The 18816-nt window shown below is 64.6% G+C and overlaps 1 protein-coding gene across 1 annotated transcript in view; it reads right to left on the bottom strand.

The window, feature by feature from the left end:
• The window catches only part of MAN2B2 (mannosidase alpha class 2B member 2), a 40186-nt gene that overhangs the window by 8772 nt on the left and 12598 nt on the right, over positions 1-18816 (bottom strand). Inside the window, exons 8-14 of the mRNA XM_062212853.1 lie at positions 16648-16838; positions 15763-15934; positions 15316-15443; positions 14071-14327; positions 1569-1760; positions 1227-1479; positions 846-956 (exon numbers count right to left, since the gene is read on the bottom strand). Coding sequence (XP_062068837.1) covers positions 846-956; positions 1227-1479; positions 1569-1760; positions 14071-14327; positions 15316-15443; positions 15763-15934; positions 16648-16838 — 1304 coding nt within the window. The remainder of the gene's footprint in view (positions 1-845; positions 957-1226; positions 1480-1568; positions 1761-14070; positions 14328-15315; positions 15444-15762; positions 15935-16647; positions 16839-18816) is intronic.

The raw sequence follows: 18816 nt of genomic DNA, 5'->3' as shown, positions 1-18816 counted from the left end.
TGGCCTGGGGGCAGAGGGGATGGGCACGGGCTGGGGGCAGAGGGGATGGGACACGGGCTGGGGGCAGAGGGGATGGGACACGGCCTGGGGGCAGAGGGGATGGGGCATGGCCTGGGGGCAGAGGGGCTGGGCACGGGCTGGGGGCAGAGGGGCTGGGCACGGGCTGGGGGCAGAGGGGATGGGACACGGCCTGGGGGCAGAGGGGATGGGACACGGCCTGGGGGCAGAGGGGATGGGGCACGGCCTGGGGACAGAGGGGCTGGGGCACGGCCTGGGGGCAGAGGGGCTGGGGCACGGCCTGGGGGCAGAGGGGATGGGGCACGGCCTGGGGGCAGAGGGGCTGGGGCACGGCCTGGGGGCAGAGGGGATGGGGCACGACCTGGGGGCAGAGGGGATGGGACACGACCTGGGGGCAGAGGGGCTGGGACACGGCCTGGGGGCAGAGGGGCTGGGGCACGGCCTGGGGGCAGAGGGGATGGGGCACGACCTGGGGGCAGAGGGGATGGGACACGACCTGGGGGCAGAGGGGCTGGGGCACGGCCTGGGGGCAGAGGGGCTGGGGCACGGGCTGGGGGCAGAGGGGATGGGACACGACCTGGGGGCAGAGGGGATGGGACACGACCTGGGGGCAGAGGGGCTGGGGCACGGCCTGGGGGCAGAGGGGATGGTCATGGCCTGGGGGCAGAGGGGCTGGGCACGACCTGGGGGCAGAGGGGATGGGACACGACCTGGGGGCAGAGGGGATGGTCATGGCCTGGGGGCAGAGGGGCTGGGGCATGGCACCTTGCACCTGAGGCGCCACCGGGGGCGGTCACATGCGGCTGCCCAGCCCACGCCCCTCCTACCTCCACCTGCCCGTTCCCCGGGCTGGCCACGCCGTGCGCCCGCTCGGACAGCAGCACGAGCCTGCTCCCGCTGTCCTGGATGAAGGCCGACTGCACCATGGGGTAGTAATTCTGTGGACAGAAGCGGCGCCCGGCGGGCAGTCAGGTGGGGGGCGGGGCACAGGGGCACCGCGGGCCGGGGGCCAGCTCCCCAGGCCCTCCGCGCCGACCCATCAATCCCTGGCCCGATCCCCTGATGAGAAACTGAGGCACAGAACCCAGGTCTCTCCCAAGTGGCAGCCCCGGAATCCAGGCGCCACACTGGCCGGCCCCTTGTGGGCAGGCAGGTGGGCTGGGGGCTGTAGGAGGGGTCGCCCGGTGCAGCAGGCGGCGCGCGCCTACCCTGGCGATGGCGTTGCGCACGTGGGCGCGGTGGGGCCTCCGCTGCATCTGGTAGCCGTTGTTGTCCGCGTAGAGGACCCGCCGGCTGCTCAGATCGGTGCTGGTGCGCAGCACCGCCTCGCGGTTCAGCTCCAAGGGCCCCACGCGGTACTCCTGCTCCACCCGCCGGCACAGCAGCTCCCCGGCCCCGCCCGCAGGCACGTGGGCGAGCCGCGAGTGGATCGCGAACGCGTGCTCCCGGGCCGTCGCGTTCCTGCAGGAGGACAGGGCGTCGGCCGAGGGCGCAGAGCGCAGGCCCGGCGGCCTGGCCCCGTGCACCTGCTGCGCGCCCCGCGGAGTCACCTGTAGAAGTACTGTCGGATCTCAGTGCTGAGGTTTCCCGCCACCACGGCCAGCTCCACAGCCTCCCAGGCGGGCACGGCGGCGGCGCTGGGCGCGAACATGTAGTTGTCGGAGACGGGGCCCTTCCGCACGTCCCCGTTGACGTGGTACTCCAGGAACTCCTGCGCCAGGCGCACAGTCCGGTTCCCGTGGCTGCCGCGGGGGGAGGGGGCACGCCGTCACCTCCGGGGACGGGGTCTCAGCGGCGCTGCTCCTGTGGGCTGCGCCAGGCTCACAAGCCCCCTGCCCACCCCAGCGCCAGGAGTGCAGGACGACGCTGCTCCCAGAGCTCAGGCAGCAGGCACGAGGCCTCACAGCGAAGTACACCGCGGCCGCCAGCAGGGGGCGCCACCACGCAGGCGAGCCCGTATTGCCCCAGCCCAGCTGAGCTGTGGGAGTAAGACCAGGACAAGGGGGTCTGCACTGTGGCCTAGCGAAGTAAGCCACGGCCTGCAGAGCTAGCGCCCACATGGGCACAGGTTGGAGTCCCCACTGCTCCGTTTCCAAGCCAGCTCCCTGCTAACGGGCCTGGGAAAGCAGCCTGCGATGGCCTGGGTGCTTGGGCCCCTGTACCCATGGGGAGACCAGAGGAGCTGTTGCAGCCATCTGGGGAGTGACCCACTGGACGGAAGATTCTCTTTCTCTTCCTCTCTCCATAACTCTGCCTTTCAGATAAACAAATCATTTTTTTAAAAGCCCAGAACAAGAGGTGCTGTGCTGACTCGGAGCCGCTGGGCAGGGCCCAGGGTTTGCTGGTCGTGTGCCAGGTCTTCCTCTTACACCACCTCGTACCCTGGCGTCCCGTGGAAACCTCCCGCGGGGCCACGGAGAGAGCGACAGAATGGGAGAAAGGGTTTGTAAGCCACACGTCTGACAAGGCACTGTGTCCTGAATATGTAAAGAGCTCTGGCAGCTCTATAATAAAAAGGCAACCCAACTTAAAACTGAGCAAAGGATCTGAACAGGCATTTCACCAAAGACACACAACTGGCCACAAGCACAGGAAAAGAAGCCAAGTCAACAAGGACTGCAGATCAGAACCAGGAGACACCGCCCCCACCCATCCAAGTGGCTGGAGGAGGGAGACAGGAAGTGGTAGTGCAGGGGAGGGGAGGGGTGGAGACAGGAAGTGGCAGTGCAGGGGAGGGAGGTGAGGTCTGGAGGAGGAAGTGGTAGTGCAGGGGAGGGAGGGGACGGGTAGAGACAGGAAGTGGCAGTGCAGGGGAGGGAGGGGAGGTCTGGAGGAGGAAGTGGTAGTGCAGGGGAGGGAGGGGGTGGAGACAGGAAGTGGCAGTGCAGGAGAGGGAGGGGAGGTCTGGAGAAGGAAGTGGTAGTGCAGGGGAGGGGGGTAGAGACAGGAAGTGGCAGTGCAGGAGAGGGAGGGGAGGTCTGGAGAAGGAAGTGGTAGTGCAGGGGAGGGGGGGTAGAGACAGGAAGTGGCAGTGCAGGGGGGGTGGAGACAGGAAGTGGCAGTGCAGGGGAGGGAGGGGAGGTCTGGAGAAGGAAGTGGCAGTGCAGGGGAGGGAGGGGTGGGGTGGAGACAGGAAGTGGCAGTGCAGGAGAGGGAGGGGAGGTCTGGAGAAGGAAGTGGTAGTGCAGGAGAGGGGGGGTAGAGACAGGAAGTGGCAGTGCAGGGGGGTTGGAGACAGGAAGTGGCAGTGTAGGGGAGGGAGGGGGTTGGAGACAGGAAGTGGCAGTGCAGGGAGGGAGGGGGGTGGAGACAGGAAGTGGCAGTGCAGGGGGTTGGAGACAGGAAGTGGCAGTGCAGGGAGGGAGGGGGTGGAGACAGGAAGTGGCAGTGCAGGGGAGGGGGGTGGAGACAGGAAGTGGCAGTGCAGGGGAGGGAGGGGTGGAGACAGGAAGTGGCAGTGCAGGGGAGGGAGGGGTGGGGTGGAGACAGGAAGTGGCAGTGCAGGAGAGGGAGGGGAGGTCTGGAGAAGGAAGTGGTAGTGCAGGAGAGGGGGGTAGAGACAGGAAGTGGCAGTGCAGGGGGGTGGAGACAGGAAGTGGCAGTGCAGGGGAGGGGGGTGGAGACAGGAAGTGGCAGTGCAGGGAGGGAGGGGAGGGGTGGAGACAGGAAGTTGCAGTGCAGGGGAGGGGGGTGGAGACAGGAAGTGGCAGTGCAGGGAGGGAGGGGAGGGGTGGAGACAGGAAGTGGCAGTGCAGGGGGGGTGGAGACAGGAAGTGGCCGTGCAGGGGGGGCCTCAGGCACTGTGGTGAGTCCAGAGCCGGCCGATGCTTCGGGAAGGTCTGCCAGCTCCTCGGCAGGCTACATGCAGTGGTCCCCAGCGGCCTGGGGACTCCACGCCGGGATGCACCGAGAAGTGTGGTTCGCCCACAGACCGACACCCACGTTCACCACAGCATGAGCCGCAGGGGCCAGACGGTGGAAACACACGAGGCTTCCACCACGACGTGTGGAGGGGACAACAGGACGGGGGTCCCTGAGCCGCAGGGGCCCCGACACCTGCTCCAATGCCAAGCCCCGGAGGAGCCGGTCAGCCAGGGTCCACATGGCGCAGGGCGCACTCACGAGAAGTGTGCACCACGGACAATCCACGGGCGAGAAGGGGGATCGGCAGCCAGGCCGTGGGGGCGGAGGCGGGTGACGGTTTCACGGCAAGAGGCTCTTTCTGGGGTGACAAAACGGCCTAAAGTGGACTTGTGATGGACGCGCGAGTGCAGGAAGGAGCTGTAAGCTGGGGCGTCGCACGCTCCAATCAGTCTCGTGGCTCCGGCAGCTGAGAGGGGGCCCTGCAGCCACCAGCAGCAGGGGCTGGCGTGGGCGCGGGAGCCTGCCTTCGCATCGTCTCCCGGGTTCCAGGATTCCTTGCAAGGCTGGAGCCCTGACTGCAGGTCTCATCCCCGGAGCCTCGGTGCAGAGGTGAGGCCCCTCTCTCAATTCTCCCCTCCCTCCGCCATGGCCCCGGCTGCACAGCTTATCCTGCTGGGGCCTGGGGAGCTTGTAACACACACCGCTGGCCTCTGGCCTCGTGCAGTTCAAAACCCAGGGCCGCGGGGCAGGGGCTCTGGCACTGAAGATGCTGGCCTGGGGGCGCAGGCAGCTGAGCGGCACCGCGGGCTGGCAGGCGGCTGGCCCTGCCAGTGTCTGTGGTGGGGGTCGGGTGGGGGTGGGGCGGGCTGGGGCAGAAACAGCAGACTCCGGCTCCACCTTCCCCAGCCAGGCCTCGGAGGCCCAGACCCTGCTGGGGCCCCGCCTGTTTCTGCTGCCCCCCCGGCCATGGGGGCTGCTGTCGGCCCCTCAGAACCCAGGAGGAACGCTGAGCACACCCAAGGGACCCATCGGAGAGAGGGAGCTCCTGGTGCCCTGAGGGCCCAGGGATGCCCACAGGGAGCTCTGCCTGGGCGTGGTGGGCACCCACCCCGGCACGACCACGCCTCTCCCCCTCCCTTCCTACTGCACACGCTCCTGGTACGCGTGGCACCAGGGACAGAGCGGCGGGGCAGAGGCAGCTGGCAAGGACGGGGCTGGTCCCAAACCTGCTGCAGGGCTCCCGGGGGTCAGCCGCTTTCCCGCTGCCCAGACACTGCTCAGTGCGTGCAATATGAATGAACGACGGATCGATGGCGGGAGGGCGGGCCGAGGGGTGGGTAGATGGAGAGATGGGGGGGGTGGACCGAGGGGTGGGCAGATGGATAGATGGATGGGCAGGTGGACCGAGAGGTGGGTAGATGGATAGATGGGGGGGCGGGTGGACCGAGGGGTGGGTAGATGAATAGATGGGGGGGGCGGGTGGACCGAGGGGTGGGTAGATGGATAGATGGGGGGGCGGGTGGACTGAGGGGTGGGTAGATGGATAGATGGGGGGGCGGGTGGACCGAGGGGTGGGTAGATGGATAGATGGGGGGCGGGTGGACCGAGGGGTGGGTAGATGGATAGATGGGGGGCAGGTGGACCGAGGGGTGGGTAGATGGATAGATGCGGGGGGGGGGTGGACCGAGGGGTGGGGTAGAAGAATAGATGGGGGGCGGGCGGACTGAGGGGTGGGTAGAAGAATAGATGGGGGGGCGGGCGGACTGAGGGGTGGGTAGAAGGATAGATGGGGGGTGGGCGGACTGAGGGGTGGGTAGATGGATAGATGGGGGGATGGACTGAGGGGTGGGTAGAAGGATAGATGGGGGGCGGGTGGACTGAGGGGTGGGTAGATGGATAGATGGGGGGCAGGTGGACTGAGGGGTGGGTAGATGGATAGATGGGGGGCGGGTGGACTGAGGGGTGGGTAGATGGATAGATGGATGGGCAGGTGGACCGAGGGGTGGGTAGATGGATAGATGCGGGGGGGGGGTGGACCGAGGGGTGGGTAGAAGAATAGATGGGGGGCGGGCGGACTGAGGGGTGGGTAGAAGGATAGATGGGGGGTGGGCGGACTGAGGGGTGGGTAGATGGATAGATGGGGGGCGGGCGGACTGAGGGGTGGGTAGAAGGATAGATGGGGGGTGGGCGGACTGAGAGGTGGGTAGATGGATAGATGGGGGGCAGGTGGACTGAGGGGTGGGTAGATGGATAGATGGGGGGCAGGTGGACTGAGGGGTGGGTAGATGGATAGATGGGGGGGCGGGTGGACCGAGGGGTGGGTAGATGGATAGATGGGGGGGTGGGTGGACTGAGGGGTGGGTAGATGGATAGATGGGGGGATGGACTGAGGGGTGCGTAGATGGATAGATGGGGGGCGGGTGGACTGAGGGGTGGGTAGATGGATAGATGGGGGGGGTGGACTGAGAGGTGGGTAGATGGATAGATGGGGGGCAGGTGGACTGAGGGGTGGGTAGATGGATAGATGGGGGGGTGGACTGAGGGGTGGGTAGATGGATAGATGGGGGGATGGACTGAGGGGTGGGTAGATGGATAGATGGGGGGCAGGTGGACTGAGGGGTGGGTAGATGGATAGATGGGGGGCGGGTGGACTGAGGGGTGGGTAGATGGATAGATGGGGGGCGGGTGGACTGAGGGGTGGGTAGATGGATAGATGGGGGGGGTGGACTGAGAGGTGGGTAGATGGATAGATGGGGGGCAGGTGGACTGAGGGGTGGGTAGATGGATAGATGGGGGGGTGGACTGAGGGGTGGGTAGATGGATAGATGGGGGGATGGACTGAGGGGTGGGTAGATGAATAGATGGGGGGCAGGTGGACTGAGAGGTGGGTAGATGGATAGATGGGGGGCAGGTGGACTGAGGGGTGGGTAGATGGATAGATGGGGGGGTGGACTGAGGGGTGGGTAGATGGATAGATGGGGGGATGGACTGAGGGGTGGGTAGATGAATAGATGGGGGGCAGGTGGACTGAGAGGTGGGTAGATGGATAGATGGGGGGCAGGTGGACTGAGGGGTGGGTAGATGGATAGATGGGGGGCGGGTGGACTGAGGGGTGGGTAGATGGATAGATTGGGGGCGGGTGGACTGAGGGGTGGGTAGATGGATAGATGGGGGGGGTGGACTGAGAGGTGGGTAGATGGATAGATGGGGGGCAGGTGGACTGAGGGGTGGGTAGATGGATAGATGGGGGGGTGGACTGAGGGGTGGGTAGATGGATAGATGGGGGGATGGACTGAGGGGTGGGTAGATGAATAGATGGGGGGCAGGTGGACTGAGAGGTGGGTAGATGGATAGATGGGGGGCAGGTGGACTGAGGGGTGGGTAGATGGATAGATGGGGGGGCGGGTGGACTGAGAGGTGGGTAGATGGATAGATGGGGGGCAGGTGGACTGAGGGGTGGGTAGATGGATAGATGGGGGGCGGGTGGACTGAGGGGTGGGTAGATGGATAGATGGGGGGCGGGTGGACTGAGGGGTGGGTAGATGGATAGATGGGGGGCAGGTGGACTGAGAGGTGGGTAGATGGATAGATGGGGGGGTGGACTGAGAGGTGGGTAGATGGATAGATGGGGGGCAGGTGGACTGAGGGGTGGGTAGATGGATAGATGGGGGGCAGGTGGACTGAGGGGTGGGTAGATGGATAGATGGGGGGCAGGTGGACTGAGGGGTGGGTAGATGGATAGATGGGGGGGGTGGACTGAGAGGTGGGTAGATGGATAGATGGGGGGCAGGTGGACTGAGGGGTGGGTAGATGGATAGATGGGGGGCAGGTGGACTGAGGGGTGGGTAGATGGATAGATGGGGGGCAGGTGGACTGAGAGGTGGGTAGATGGATAGATGGGGGGGGTGGACTGAGAGGTGGGTAGATGGATAGATGGGGGGCAGGTGGACTGAGGGGTGGGTAGATGGATAGATGGGGGGCAGGTGGACTGAGGGGTGGGTAGATGGATAGATGGGGGGCAGGTGGACTGAGGGGTGGGTAGATGGATAGATGGGGGGGGTGGACTGAGGGGTGGGTAGATGGATAGATGGGGGGGTGGGTGGACTGAGGGGTGGGTAGATGGATAGATGGGGGGCAGGTGGACTGAGAGGTGGGTAGATGGATAGATGGGGGGGTGGACTGAGAGGTGGGTAGATGGATAGATGGGGGGCAGGTGGACTGAGGGGTGGGTAGATGGATAGATGGGGGGCAGGTGGACTGAGGGGTGGGTAGATGGATAGATGGGGGGCAGGTGGACTGAGGGGTGGGTAGATGGATAGATGGGGGGGGTGGACTGAGAGGTGGGTAGATGGATAGATGGGGGGCAGGTGGACTGAGGGGTGGGTAGATGGATAGATGGGGGGCAGGTGGACTGAGGGGTGGGTAGATGGATAGATGGGGGGGTGGGTGGACTGAGGGGTGGGTAGATGGATAGATGGGGGGGGTGGACTGAGGGGTGGGTAGATGGATAGATGGGGGGCAGGTGGACTGAGGGGTGGGTAGATGGATAGATGGGGGGCAGGTGGACTGAGGGGTGGGTAGATGGATAGATGGGGGGGCGGGTGGACCGAGGGGTGGGTAGATGAATAGATGGGGGGATGGACTGAGGGGTGGGTAGATGGATAGATGGGGGGCAGGTGGACTGAGGGGTGGGTAGATGGATAGATGGGGGGGTGGGTGGACTGAGGGGTGGGTAGATGGATAGATGGGGGGCAGGTGGACTGAGGGGTGGGTAGATGGATAGATGGGGGGCAGGTGGACTGAGGGGTGGGTAGATGGATAGATGGGGGGCAGGTGGACTGAGGGGTGGGTAGATGGATAGATGGGGGGGCGGGTGGACCGAGGGGTGGGTAGATGAATAGATGGGGGGATGGACTGAGGGGTGGGTAGATGGATAGATGGGGGGATGGACTGAGGGGTGGGTAGATGGATAGATGGGGGGCAGGTGGACTGAGAGGTGGGTAGATGGATAGATGGGGGGGGTGGACTGAGAGGTGGGTAGATGGATAGATGGGGGGCAGGTGGACTGAGGGGTGGGTAGATGGATAGATGGGGGGGCGGGTGGACCGAGGGGTGGGTAGATGAATAGATGGGGGGATGGACTGAGGGGTGGGTAGATGGATAGATGGGGGGCGGGTGGACTGAGGGGTGGGTAGATGGATAGATGGGGGGCAGGTGGACTGAGAGGTGGGTAGATGGATAGATGGGGGGCAGGTGGACTGAGGGGTGGGTAGATGGATAGATGGGGGGCAGGTGGACTGAGGGGTGGGTAGATGGATAGATGGGGGGGGGTGGACTGAGAGGTGGGTAGATGGATAGATGGGGGGCAGGTGGACTGAGGGGTGGGTAGATGGATAGATGGGGGGCAGGTGGACTGAGGGGTGGGTAGATGGATAGATGGGGGGCAGGTGGACTGAGAGGTGGGTAGATGGATAGATGGGGGGGTGGACTGAGAGGTGGGTAGATGGATAGATGGGGGGCAGGTGGACTGAGGGGTGGGTAGATGGATAGATGGGGGGCAGGTGGACTGAGGGGTGGGTAGATGGATAGATGGGGGGCAGGTGGACTGAGGGGTGGGTAGATGGATAGATGGGGGGGGTGGACTGAGAGGTGGGTAGATGGATAGATGGGGGGCGGGTGGACTGAGGGGTGGGTAGATGGATAGATGGGGGGCAGGTGGACTGAGAGGTGGGTAGATGGATAGATGGGGGGGTGGACTGAGAGGTGGGTAGATGGATAGATGGGGGGCAGGTGGACTGAGGGGTGGGTAGATGGATAGATGGGGGGCAGGTGGACTGAGGGGTGGGTAGATGGATAGATGGGGGGCAGGTGGACTGAGGGGTGGGTAGATGGATAGATGGGGGGGGTGGACTGAGAGGTGGGTAGATGGATAGATGGGGGGCAGGTGGACTGAGGGGTGGGTAGATGGATAGATGGGGGGCAGGTGGACTGAGGGGTGGGTAGATGGATAGATGGGGGGCAGGTGGACTGAGGGGTGGGTAGATGGATAGATGGGGGGAGGTGGACTGAGGGGTGGGTAGATGGATAGATGGGGGGCAGGTGGACTGAGGGGTGGGTAGATGGATAGATGGGGGGCAGGTGGACTGAGGGGTGGGTAGATGGATAGATGGGGGGATGGGTGGACTGAGGGGTGGGTAGATGGATAGATGGGGGGCAGGTGGACTGAGGGGTGGGTAGATGGATAGATGGGGGGCAGGTGGACTGAGGGGTGGGTAGATGGATAGATGGGGGGGTGGGTGGACTGAGGGGTGGGTAGATGGATAGATGGGGGGCAGGTGGACTGAGGGGTGGGTAGATGGATAGATGGGGGGCAGGTGGACTGAGGGGTGGGTAGATGGATAGATGGGGGGCAGGTGGACTGAGGGGTGGGTAGATGGATAGATGGGGGGGGGTGGACCGAGGGGTGGGTAGATGGATAGATGGGGGGCAGGTGGACTGAGAGGTGGGTAAATGGATAGATGGGGGGCAGGTGGACTGAGGGGTGGGTAGATGGATAGATGGGGGGGTGGGTGGACTGAGGGGTGGGTAGATGGATAGATGGGGGGCAGGTGGACTGAGGGGTGGGTAGATGGATAGATGGGGGGGGTGGACTGAGAGGTGGGTAGATGGATAGATGGGGGGCGGGTGGACTGAGGGGTGGGTAGATGGATAGATGGGGGGGGGGTGGACCGAGGGGTGGGTAGATGGATAGATGGGGGGCAGGTGGACTGAGGGGTGGGTAGATGGATAGATGGGGGGCAGGTGGACTGAGGGGTGGGTAGATGGATAGATGGGGGGCAGGTGGACTGAGGGGTGGGTAGATGGATAGATGGGGGGCAGGTGGACTGAGGGGTGGGTAGATGGATAGATGGGGGGGTGGGTGGACTGAGGGGTGGGTAGATGGATAGATGGGGGGCAGGTGGACTGAGGGGTGGGTAGATGGATAGATGGGGGGCAGGTGGACTGAGGGGTGGGTAGATGGATAGATGGGGGGCAGGTGGACTGAGGGGTGGGTAGATGGATAGATGGGGGGGTGGGTGGACTGAGGGGTGGGTAGATGGATAGATGGGGGGATGGACTGAGGGGTGGGTAGATGGATAGATGGGGGGCAGGTGGACTGAGGGGTGGGTAGATGGATAGATGGGGGGGTGGGTGGACTGAGGGGTGGGTAGATGGATAGATGGGGGGCAGGTGGACTGAGGGGTGGGTAGATGGATAGATGGGGGGCAGGTGGACTGAGGGGTGGGTAGATGGATAGATGGGGGGGTGGGTGGACTGAGGGGTGGGTAGATGGATAGATGGGGGGCAGGTGGACTGAGGGGTGGGTAGATGGATAGATGGGGGGGTGGACTGAGAGGTGGGTAGATGGATAGATGGGGGGCGGGTGGACTGAGGGGTGGGTAGATGGATAGATGGGGGGGGGTGGACCGAGGGGTGGGTAGATGGATAGATGGGGGGATGGACTGAGGGGTGGGTAGATGGATAGATGGGGGGCAGGTGGACTGAGAGGTGGGTAGATGGATAGATGGGGGCAGGTGGACTGAGGGGTGGGTAGATGGATAGATGGGGGGCAGGTGGACTGAGGGGTGGGTAGATGGATAGATGGGGGGGGTGGACTGAGGGGTGGGTAGATGGATAGATGGGGGGGGTGGACTGAGAGGGTGGGTAGATGGATAGATGGGGGGCAGGTGGACTGAGAGGTGGGTAGATGGATAGATGGGGGCAGGTGGACTGAGGGGTGGGTAGATGGATAGATGGGGGGCAGGTGGACTGAGGGGTGGGTAGATGGATAGATGGGGGGCAGGTGGACTGAGGGGTGGGTAGATGGATAGATGGGGGGCAGGTGGATGAGGGGTGGGTAGATGGATAGATGGGGGGCAGGTGGACTGAGGGGTGGGTAGATGGATAGATGGGGGGCAGGTGGACTGAGGGGTGGGTAGATGGATAGATGGGGGGCAGGTGGACTGAGGGGTGGGTAGATGGATAGATGGGGGGCAGGTGGACTGAGGGGTGGGTAGATGGATAGATGGGGGGGGGTGGACTGAGGGGTGGGTAGATGGATAGATGGGGGGGGGTGGACTGAGAGGTGGGTAGATGGATAGATGGGGGGCAGGTGGACTGAGGGGTGGGTAGATGGATAGATGGGGGGCAGGTGGACTGAGGGGTGGGTAGATGGATAGATGGGGGGGTGGGTGGACTGAGGGGTGGGTAGATGGATAGATGGGGGGCAGGTGGACTGAGGGGTGGGTAGATGGATAGATGGGGGGCAGGTGGACTGAGGGGTGGGTAGATGGATAGATGGGGGGGTGGGTGGACTGAGGGGTGGGTAGGTGGATAGATGGGGGGCAGGTGGACTGAGGGGTGGGTAGATGGATAGATGGGGGGGTGGACTGAGAGGTGGGTAGATGGATAGATGGGGGGCGGGTGGACTGAGGGGTGGGTAGATGGATAGATGGGGGGGGGTGGACTGAGGGGTGGGTAGATGGATAGATGGGGGGATGGACTGAGGGGTGGGTAGATGGATAGATGGGGGGCAGGTGGACTGAGAGGTGGGTAGATGGATAGATGGGGGCAGGTGGACTGAGGAGGTGGGTAGATGGATAGATGGGGGGCAGGTGGACTGAGGGGTGGGTAGATGGATAGATGGGGGGGGTGGACTGAGGGGTGGGTAGATGGATAGATGGGGGGGGTGGACTGAGAGGTGGGTAGATGGATAGATGGGGGGCAGGTGGACTGAGAGGTGGGTAGATGGATAGATGGGGGCAGGTGGACTGAGGGGTGGGTAGATGGATAGATGGGGGGCAGGTGGACTGAGGGGTGGGTAGATGGATAGATGGGGGGCAGGTGGACTGAGGGGTGGGTAGATGGATAGATGGGGGGCAGGTGGACTGAGGTGTGGGTAGATGGATAGATGGGGGGCAGGTGGACTGAGGGGTGGGTAGATGGATAGATGGGGGGCAGGTGGACTGAGGGGTGGGTAGATGGATAGATGGGGGGGTGGGTGGACTGAGGGGTGGGTAGATGGATAGATGGGGGGCAGGTGGACTGAGGGGTGGGTAGATGGATAGATGGGGGGGTGGACTGAGAGGTGGGTAGATGGATAGATGGGGGCAGGTGGACTGAGGGTGGGTAGATGGATAGATGGGGGGCGGGTGGACTGAGGGGTGGGTAGATGGATAGATGGGGGGCGGGTGGACTGAGGGGTGGGTAGATGGATAGATGGGGGGCAGGTGGACTGAGGGGTGGGTAGATGGATAGATGGGGGGCGGGTGGACTGAGGGGTGGGTAGATGGATAGATGGGGGGCAGGTGGACTGAGGGGTGGGTAGATGGATAGATGGGGGGGTGGGTGGACTGAGGGGTGGGTAGATGGATAGATGGGGGCAGGTGGACTGAGGGGTGGGTAGATGGATAGATGGGGGGCAGGTGGACTGAGGGGTGGGTAGATGGATAGATGGGGGGGGTGGACTGAGGGGTGGGTAGATGGATAGATGGGGGGGGTGGACTGAGAGGTGGGTAGATGGATAGATGGGGGGCAGGTGGACTGAGAGGTGGGTAGATGGATAGATGGGGGCAGGTGGACTGAGGGGTGGGTAGATGGATAGATGGGGGGATGGACTGGGAGGTGGGTAGATGGATAGATGGGGGGGGGTGGACTGAGGGGTGGGTAGATGGATAGATGGGGGGGGTGGACTGAGAGGTGGGTAGATGGATAGATGGGGGGCAGGTGGACTGAGAGGTGGGTAGATGGATAGATGGGGGCAGGTGGACTGAGGGGTGGGTAGATGGATAGATGGGGGGATGGACTGGGAGGTGGGTAGATGGATAGATGGGGGGCAGGTGGACCGAGGGGTGGGTAGATGGATAGATGGGGGGCGGGTGGGCAGACGGATGAATGAGGGTGATGTAGATGGGTGAATGGGAGCATGAAGTCAGTGAGCAGACAGGTGAGGGTATGGGCGGGGGGGCAGATGTAGGAGTGGACAGATGGACAGGGAGAGAGGGTAGACGGACAAATGGATGATGGGGGGTGGGCGGAGGTGGGTGGAGGGTGAGTGGATGGATGGGGGGTGGGCGGAGGTGGAGGGTGAGTGGATGGGTGGGGGTGGGCGGAGGTGGATGGGGACCCGGGGAGCCGGCGTGCGCTCACCTCTCGCGGACGCTGTTCATCAGGCCGGTGTCCAGGTCCAGCAGCACAGTGTAGCAGTCATTCCCCACGGGCAGCAGGCGCCCGCGGCCACCCCGTCCCCTCAGCCGGCGGCCGAGCCAGCGCACGGCAGCCTGCTCTGCGGCGCCCTCCTGGGCCTCTGTGGCCGGCCTGATGCTGTAGTGCCGGTAGCCGAGGCCTGGGATGGTGGTCAGGAGCAGCAGGTCATACGCGTCCGGAGCCTTGATTGAGCTCTGCACCTGCAAGGTGGGCGGGGCCGGGGGCCTCAGTCTCCCCGAGGTGCCCAGTGAGGTGTGCTCTCCCCAGGGGCACGGCCGCGTCTTCCCGGCTCTCCCCGGGGTCCTTCTCCGCTTTTGGCCAGTGACCAGCTGCCCATCCTACTCCTGCCCCGAGCCCATCGCTCCCACAGTCCTCTGGGGCTCCCTCAGGCTCACCTGACCCCAGCAGGGGAGGCTGGCAGAGCTCAGTGGGTGCACCCCTCCAGCAACACCTGCACCTGAGCCCCCCACCCCAAGTCTGCGGCACCCTCCAACCTGCCCCACCTGGAGGACATGGCCTGGCCTCAGCTTGTCTTCGAGGCGGCCCCAGTCCCCGGGGCTCGTTCCAGCTGTCCCCGCCCACCTGCCCTCTTCCTGCCCGACCCCTACTTAGAGCCCTGAACGGCAGATCTCTGCTGGGCATGTCCCCAGCCTCTAGGGCGGCCCTGGCACGCTCACCAGTGAGGAAGGGGGCTCTGGGTGGGGGCTGCCAGCACCCCCACCCCCACTGTTCTCCTGCCCCTCCCTTTGCCAAACTCAGCCACGGGACCCAGCCCCTGGAGCCCCCAGCCCACCCTGCGATGCTCCACGTGCGGGCTGTGCAGGGCCCAGGTGGCCCCGGGCAGTGCTTGCTGAAGGCCAGGTGCTGCCACCCTTCTCCATCTCCCCGGGCAGGTCGGCTGTGTCGGCTGTGGCCGGTGGAAGGGGCCACGCTGGACATCGGGGTGGTGCTGAGAACAGCGGCCCAGGCCCCCGGGGCCAGCACGCCCACCAAAGCACCCTGTTAAGACGGCCGAGGGCCCTCCCACCAGCACGAGGAGGAATCCAGAAAACTCGTGGGAAAGCAGCGTCAAACAACGAGGTAGCTTTGGTGTGAAAAGTCCGAAATCCGTTAACACACGTTTTCCACGAACTTCCGGAACATCAGCTGGCAACAGCGAACAGTGGTGTCTCCGCTCCCTCCCCGTACCTGTGCAGGCACCGGGCGGCCCGACTCGTCCGTGACGCTGACTCTGGGGAAGCCAATGGTCAGGGAGACGATCGTGGTCACCGTCCAGGCCAGCGGGTTGTACACGGTGGCAGTGAGTCCTGCAGGTCCTGTGCCCAGAGAGAGCAGGCCTGACCCGCTGCCGCCCACCTCATTGGACCCCACCCTGGGTGCAGTCTGATCGCCTCGGCCGCCCGGGACGATGGTGGCCGTGCACACGGGACCCTCCCAGTCAAAGAGGCTGCCCCGAGGGCACGGATGTGCAGCCAGGTTGAGCTGAGCCAGGGCGGGACGGGTCCAAGGGCCCCAGCTCAGGCCACAGCCGAGAGCTCCTTGGGAATGTGGGTCGAGTGGCCCGGGACACCCAGGTCCCTCCCCGGTGCTCTTCCTAGAGGAGGCCCCCGGCTTCCCCCCAGGGGCCTGGCTCACCCGCGCCGGCCACAGGGGCTGCCCAGGGCTCTCCCGCCGTGGGCCGGAGTCTGTCCAGGACGATGGAGGCCATGAGCTTGCGCACACTCAGCATCCCGGCAGCCAGGTGCTCCACGTACATGTCTCTCACCTTCGGGGACTCGGTGCCGGTGATGGCGTCGTGGTGCTGCACCTGCAGCAACCCCCACGGGAGGAGGGACGGGGTCAGGACACCTACCCCACCCACGCTGGCTCCTGCTCCCTCTCACCTGGGGCCCAGGGAGGAGGCGGGAGCGCCCCGAGGGGAGGCCGGGGAACTTGCCCAAGTCTCCCTGACCCCGTGGAGAGCCCACCCGAGTCCCCACCTCTCGCTTCCTTTCCGAGACTGCATCGTCCCATATGTGCGGCAGGCGTGTTCCAGGCGTGCGTCTGACCGCCCCTGCTCAGAGCGCAGGCAGAGCCGCCCGTTGCACGGGGAGACCCAGGCTCTGCAGGCACCTGGTGCGTGTGCCCGTCTGTCCCCAGCACAGCGCCACCTCCCCAGCGTGGCCCTCTGGGAAGTGAGCATGTCCAGCCACCTGGCCCTCTCTGACTCAGGACACGGACAGGACTTCTCGGTCTCGGCTTTCCCCCGCACAGTGGGGACGCCTGTGACCGGAGATTCGGGAAGGACCTGCTGGGTGGCAGCCACGGTGACGAGCGGGTGACATGAATTATCCCACCTGACCGCCCTGCCACCCCTCTGGGCGAGGGCATTGTTCGCACTGCACGGGGGGCAGGGGGAATCCGGACCTCTGGCCCAGCCTTGTGACCCAGGGGGGCCTCCAGTGTCCTGGGGCTGCGAGGACTTGCTAGGACGGGGTGGGACACGGGAGCGTCCGGTCCCGCCGAGAGGTGGGCGCTTACCTCTGAGACCGCCCAGCGGAGCTGCCGGAGCTGCTGCAGGGCCCAGGCCGGGTCCAGAGTCCCCGTGGGCGCCGGCCACATGTAGCGCGTGAACATGGACTCCCCGGCGTGTAGCAGGGCACTGGCTCGCCGCGCCAGCCCCTTGAGGCCACTGCGGGACGTGTAGAAGCCCGTCCAGGCCTGGAACGCTTCTGGGAGACAAGGGGAGGCAGTGAGACCCCGACGCCCGGCCCTGAAGGCCTGGCCCTGGACACGCAGAGGAAGCTCAGGCCACCAAGGCCTGGGGTCTGCGGCTCTCCCAGGGAGGCAGCCTGGGTGGGTGATGGTCCTGGGACTCATGGCTCCGGGCCCAGCCCTCCTCCCCCAGCCAAACCAGCAATGGTGCGGGGAGCCCTGGTGAGAGGCTGGGGCGGTGCAGGGCTGCGTGCTGGAGGGTCAGGGGCCAGAGACGAGCTCAGGGTGGACGTGGGAGGCCAGGGGCAGCCAGGAGAGCTGGGCCTAGAAAGGGGGGGCAGGCCCCCACCGGAAGGGGAGCCCTGGGGCGGGGCCCCTCCAGCAGCAGGTGGTGGGCAGGTGGGAGGGGCAGCGTGCTGAGAGCCCAGGTAGACAAAAGAGGGGGGCAGCCGGGCAGGGCAGTGGTCTTCATCCAGCGTCTCCCCCAATCTTCCAAGAACCCACTTTGCTGAAGACAAAACAGGGCTCAAGACGAGCAGCGTCGGCCCCCAGCCACTGCCGTGCAGGGAGGGGCTGCGCCCCCAACCCAGCTCCTCCAGACGGCTTGGCCCATGCCATCGTCCCGGGGGAGGCCCCAGGCTGGGCCTGGGGGTGGGGTCGTGGCCTCCTTCCTGCCCTGACTGTGGACAGCAGGGCCGGGCTGTGGCCAGGGCCCCGGGGATGACGTCACAGTTATTGGTAGCCCAGCAGGCGGCAGCTTCTGTCTCACTGTTTCTGAAACAACCCGCTGGGTGGAGCCCTGCCACTGGACCAGACGCATCGTTGTTTTTTATTTTTTGTTTTTTTTCTTCATATTCTGAAGGAATGCAGTCCCCCGAGCTTGTGACTCCCCACGTGTCTGATGTCTGTCCGTCACGTAAATGACATGTCTGATGTCTGTCCAACACATGTACAACATGTCTGGTGTCTGTCCAACACGTGTACATGTCTGATGTCTGTCCATCACATAAATGACATGTCTGGTGTCTGTCCAACACATGTACAACATGTCTGGTGTCTGTCCGACACGTGTACGACATGTCTGGTGTCTGTCTGACATGTGTATGACATGTCTTGTGTCTGTCCAACACGTGTATGACATGTCTGGTGTCCGACACATGTTTGACATGTCTGGTGTCTAACACGTATAGGACGGCGACTGTGCGCTCCAGAGCCTGGCCTCGAGGAGGTGGCAGAGGCCTAGGCCGTGCCCAGGGTGGCCTGCCCTCCCGGCCGGTGGCATGGTGCAGGTGCAGAGTCTGCAGGGCAGAACCCACGCTGAGGCCCAGGGAGCAGGGGCTCCAGGCTGCCGGGGGGGGGGGGGACCCGCAGCTGCTGCGTTGGGCAGAACCCTGCCCTGTGCGCCTCCTGACACAGCCACGCCGCCAGGCACGCTCCCGGGGACGTGCGCTGACGCCCCAGACCCAGCCCCCAGGCCCACCCCGCCTCCTTACAGGGCCACCTGCAACCTCCTCTGACACCCCAGACCAGAGGCCAGCACTGTGGCGGAGCCGGTAAAGCCCCAGCCTGCAGCGCCAGCATCCCATGTGGGCGCAGGTTCGAGTTCCGGCTGCTCTACTTCCGATCCATCTCTTTGCTGTGGCCTGGGAAAGCAGTAGAAGATGGCCCAAGTCCTTGGGCCCCTGCACCCATCTGGGAGACCTAGAAAGTAGCTCCTGGCTCCTGGCTTTGGATTGGCCCAGCTCTGGCCATTGCAGCCACCTGGGGAGTGAACCAGCGGATGGAAGACCTCTCTGTGTGTCTGAACCCTCTGTAACTCCAACTTCCCAATAATTAAATAAATCTTAAAGAAACCTAGGCCGTCAGAGTGGGTGGCCTCAGGCGGGAGAGTGCAGTTCCTGCCCTTGTCTGCCGTCAGAGTGGACAGCCTCTCGCCTTGAGACCCTAGGCACCAGGCGCGGGGGGGACCCAGCTTTGGTAGCAGCCCCAGCTGTG

The sequence above is a fragment of the Lepus europaeus genome, chromosome 16, assembly GCF_033115175.1.
Source record: "Lepus europaeus isolate LE1 chromosome 16, mLepTim1.pri, whole genome shotgun sequence".
In the NCBI taxonomy this organism is placed as follows: Eukaryota; Metazoa; Chordata; class Mammalia; order Lagomorpha; family Leporidae; genus Lepus; species Lepus europaeus.
Note: the sequence above shows the minus strand (reverse complement) of the source record. Positions and strands in the feature narration are given on the sequence as shown.